Source organism: Impatiens glandulifera, chromosome 1, assembly GCF_907164915.1.
Source record: "Impatiens glandulifera chromosome 1, dImpGla2.1, whole genome shotgun sequence".
NCBI classification, from domain to species: Eukaryota; Viridiplantae; Streptophyta; class Magnoliopsida; order Ericales; family Balsaminaceae; genus Impatiens; species Impatiens glandulifera.
Genome location: NC_061862.1, coordinates 34,924,033 through 34,928,627, shown reverse-complemented (window position 1 = coordinate 34,928,627; position 4,595 = coordinate 34,924,033). Strand labels below are relative to the sequence as shown.

Below are 4,595 nucleotides of genomic sequence, written 5' to 3'. Positions count from 1 at the left end.
GCTAGTTTGACTTCTAAAACTATAATTATAAATAAAAAATATCAAAATGTATTTATATTTCATATTTTGCTTCATTATTTTATATATTAAGATACATATATTATAAATAATAAATAAAAATATATTTAAATGTAAATTTTTTAATATAATAATTTTATATAAAAATATTATAAATATATGAAATAGATGAGAGAGAATGAATAAAATGATTAGAAATATATTAAATAGATGAGAAAGAATAAATAAAATGATTAGAAATAAATAAAATAAATGAGAGAGAATGAATAAAAAATTATTTAAAAATGATGAGAAAGAGAATCGTTGAGATTATAATCTTAAACTATGAGATTATAATTTTAAACGCTGCTGAGGGAGGTAGAGAGAAAATTGAGTTTAAACGCAAAAGTGTGTTTGATTTTGATTGTAATTTTTTGCGTGAGCTTATTACGCAAAGTTACTGTAGCAGCTTATTACTTATTACGCAGACATCCATACGCGACTTATAAAGTCTAAATCAAACGTGCCCAAAGTTTATGTTTAAAGATAAAATATATTATTATACTAATTAATATACTGATCCTTAATAAATAGGCAGAAATCCATATTATCATATATATATATATATATATATATATATATATATATATATATATATATATATATATATATATATATATATATATATATATATATATATATATATATATATATATATATATATATATATATATATTATAATGCTTAAAATAATTCTTAATTAATTTTTTCTGTAATCATATATAGAATTTGTTCTATTTCCTAAATATATTCTTAACTTTTTTTTATCATATAAATATTTTGTATCTCACTCAATTAATTTATTTTTTTATTTTATCTCTCATAATATATATATATATATATATATATATATATATATAATAAAATAATATATAAATATATATATATTTCTCTTTTATTATTCATTTTATATAAATATATTTTTTTCACATATTATCTCATAAATAATTTTTATATTTATATAAACAATGTTATATATATATAATACTACCCTACTTTTTTTTTTTTATAAATCACCAAACCAACTTACCGTATAAAAATAATCACTAATTTTTTATCATAATTAATTTATTATTATTATTATTATTATTATTATTATTATTATTATTATTATATATAGAGGAGTGATAGAGAGAGAATTTGGTGAGGGGATGACTTGGCATCACTTCATTGGTTGAAAAATTTAAAAATGGGAGGAAAGAGAAAAAAAGAGAAATTATGCCAAGTCATTCCCTCACCTAATTATTTCTCATATATATAATACCTCCCTACTTTTTTTTATAAATCACCAAACCAACTTACCTTATAAAAATAATCACTAATTTTTCATCCTAATTAATTTATTATTATTATTATATATATATTTAATAATAATCACTAATTTCTTTTTCCTAAATTGATGAGAATTGGGTAAAGATGTTAATGATATGATATGGTTGATCGAAGTGTAAAAATGAATTCACAAGATGAGAGCTCGATAAGATTGGTGGTAATTGGTTTGCTGAAGTGATGGTAAAAAAGTCGCAGTAATGATATGAGATAGTTGATGTACAAAATATTCGAAGTAAAGTCACGAGAATAGTAGTGAAATGTTCATTGGAGAACAAAAAAATATTTTTCGATAAATATATAAATGAATTTGTTGGTTTACCGAAAAAATGAGGATAAAGAAGTTAATGAGATGATGAGATGGTCGATTTGTCAAAAATGTTGGTAAAATACGTTGGCATTGTTGAGTGCAAAAGTAAGAGCACGAGATTAGTAATACGAGAGATTTATTAGGTAAGAAAGAATATTGTTAGTTAACTGAGAAATGAGAGTAAAAAGTCGAAAATAAAGAGGTTGGTGCTGATGAGAAAAAAGTTAAATAAATGTTTTTTCATCAAATTTGTTATCATTTTTTTATGAATAACGAAACAACGTTGAATGAGAAGAGGAAGACGATCACTATGTCGTCTCTCAAACATTGAAACATCATCATGTTCAGACCATAGATGTTAACGACGAATAGGATAATAAATGCAATGAAAACGATGACGACCACAAAAAGATTATTATTGTTTATTTCTTTATAAATGTAATTTTAATTTATTTTAATTTATAAATGTGAATTTTATTATAACTTAATATCATTTAAGTAGTTACTAATAAGCAATCACTTTCAAAAGATGGGACCCAGAAGAGTAGGATAGTACTATAAAACAATGAATTGTTCATATTCCCAAGAAACATCAGATATGGTTAATACTAACAAAATCTTGATTGAACTGCTTCTTATTATCCCATTGTGTTTGCAATTCTTGGTGATCGGAGATGGTTGCATAGAGATGGAGAGAAATGCTCTTCTCTCATTCAAAGAAGATTTGGTTGATCCTTCTGGAATGTTATCTTCATGGAACGTTAGTGGTGACTGCTGCAAGTGGAAACGTGTTGAATGCCATGTCCAGACCGGTCGAATAATCAGTCTCAACCTCCGCAATCAAGATTATCAATCCCAAGTTTCAGGTAAACTCTCTGCCTCGCTTGTGAATCTGAAAGAGTTAAGATATTTAGATGTGAGTATGAACAATTTTGAAGGATTATCAATCCCAAGTTTCATCGGGTCATTAAAGAGATTGAGATATCTAAATCTCTCTTATTCCTCGTTCAGTGGAGTTGTTCCTCCACAACTTGGGAATCTCTCAAACTTGGTTTATCTTGACCTTAGCGTTGAAGCTAGTTCTATGCGTATTTTCAGCAATCAATATCTAGTGGGGAATAACTTGGGTTGGATTTTTGAACTCTCATCTTTAAAGTATCTTGGTTTAAGTGGTATTGATCTTAACTTAACCTCGGACTACTTATTTCAGACAATAAACAATACAAGTATGTTGGAGATACTGGAATTAAGGGCTTGTAAATTGAGTGGTTTTCTTCCCAATTCATTGGGACATTTGAGTAATTTGAAAATTTTGGATTTGGGATCAAACTTCTTTGTCGGAGATATTCCAAAATCAATTGGAAACTTAACATCTTTAGTACAATTATCCCTTTCCAATAATCAATTAAATGGATCAGTTCCAGAAAGTCTTGGAAAGCTCTCATCTCTATCTATTTTAGATCTCTACGGTAATCCCTGGAACTCTAACATAACTGAACGACATTTACATAATCTCAGTAGTTTGACGAAGTTGAGTATCATGAGTACACGTTTTCTAAGTACTAATTTGGTATTTGATATCCCTCATGATTGGTTTCCTCCTTTTACACTCAAGAACTTACAAATTATTGGATATCAAGTGGGACCCAGATTTCCAAATTGGCTAAGGAACCAACACAAGCTCAAATACCTTCAACTCAGCGATGCAATGCTTTCAGATGCCATACCAGATTGGTTTCTAAATCTAAGTTTGAGTCTTTATTTTTTGGACTTGAGTGACAACAATTTGAGTGGAAAAGTGCCAAATACATTTGTTTTTGTAGATGGGGCAGTATTGGATTTGATGTCCAACAGCTTTGAAGGTCCTCTTCCTCAGTTTTCTTCAAACATAAGCAATTTCTATTTAGGTAGCAATAAGTTCAATGGGACTATACCCAATAACATTGGCCAAATAATGCCCAAGTTGAAACAATTTGATGTTTCGAATAATTATCTGCATGGAAGCATACCGAGCTCTATGGGTAATCTAAGCGCATTAGATGCTCTATCCATGAATAACAACAACTTTGGTGGCGGAATACTGAGTTTGATGGGCCATATGAGCTCGTTATCTTTTCTATCATTGAGTAATAACAACTTTGTTGGGGAATTACCTAGCTCGATAGGCAATCTGAGCTCATTATCTACGCTATTGTTGAGTAATAACAACTTTGTTGGGAAAATACCAAGCTCTTTGGGCAATCTGAGTTTAACGGAAATATGGTTGAGTCATAACAACCTTTCAGGGGAAATACCTAGCTCCATATGCTCTCAAAATTTGTTGTTTCTATCGTTGAGTAATAACAACCTTGGTAGAGAGATTCCTCGTTCTTTGCACAACTGCACGAACATGTTAATGCTGAATCTTGCAGATAACATGTTCTCTGGAGAGATTTTGGCATGGATAGGAGACACCACAATGCCAATGCCGAGACTTCAAGTTCTAAAGCTGAGATCAAATCGGTTCATTGGCCATATTCCAAAACAACTCTGCACTCATTCTAGCCTCCATTTCTTGGATCTGGCCCATAATCATTTTTCTGGCACCATTCCTTTGTGCCTTGGTGACTTGACTGCCTTCACAGGTGATCTCAATAATGACCAATGGCACGCATTCGGGAGGTATCAAAAAGGAGGGTGTGAAGGTTAATACAAAAGGATTAGAGTTTGGATATAAAACCACTCTCTATCAAGTGTACCTCATAGACCTATCGGAAAACAATCTAACAGGGGGCATTCCAAAATCAATTACCAATCTTACAAAACTATGGTCTCTAAATTTGTCAATGAATCACTTGACTGGAAGGATACCATACCAAATTGGAAGCTTAAAAATGCTCGAGACTCTCGACCTTTCATT

General features: G+C 29.6%; 1 protein-coding gene across 1 annotated transcript; it reads left to right on the top strand.

Moving 5' to 3' along the window:
- The first annotated feature begins 2,261 nt into the window (after positions 1–2,261).
- LOC124924333 (receptor-like protein 46) lies at positions 2,262–4,385 on the top strand. Its single transcript, XM_047464389.1, has one exon. It carries the CDS (start codon positions 2,262–2,264, stop codon positions 4,383–4,385), a length of 2,124 nt encoding a protein of 707 aa, XP_047320345.1.
- The last annotated feature ends 210 nt before the right edge of the window (positions 4,386–4,595 follow it).

Excerpts from the sequence above, each read along its gene's own strand:
- LOC124924333 (XM_047464389.1), top strand. The coding sequence starts at position 2,262 with ATGAATTGTTCATATTCCCAAGAAACATCAGATATGGTTAATACTAAC.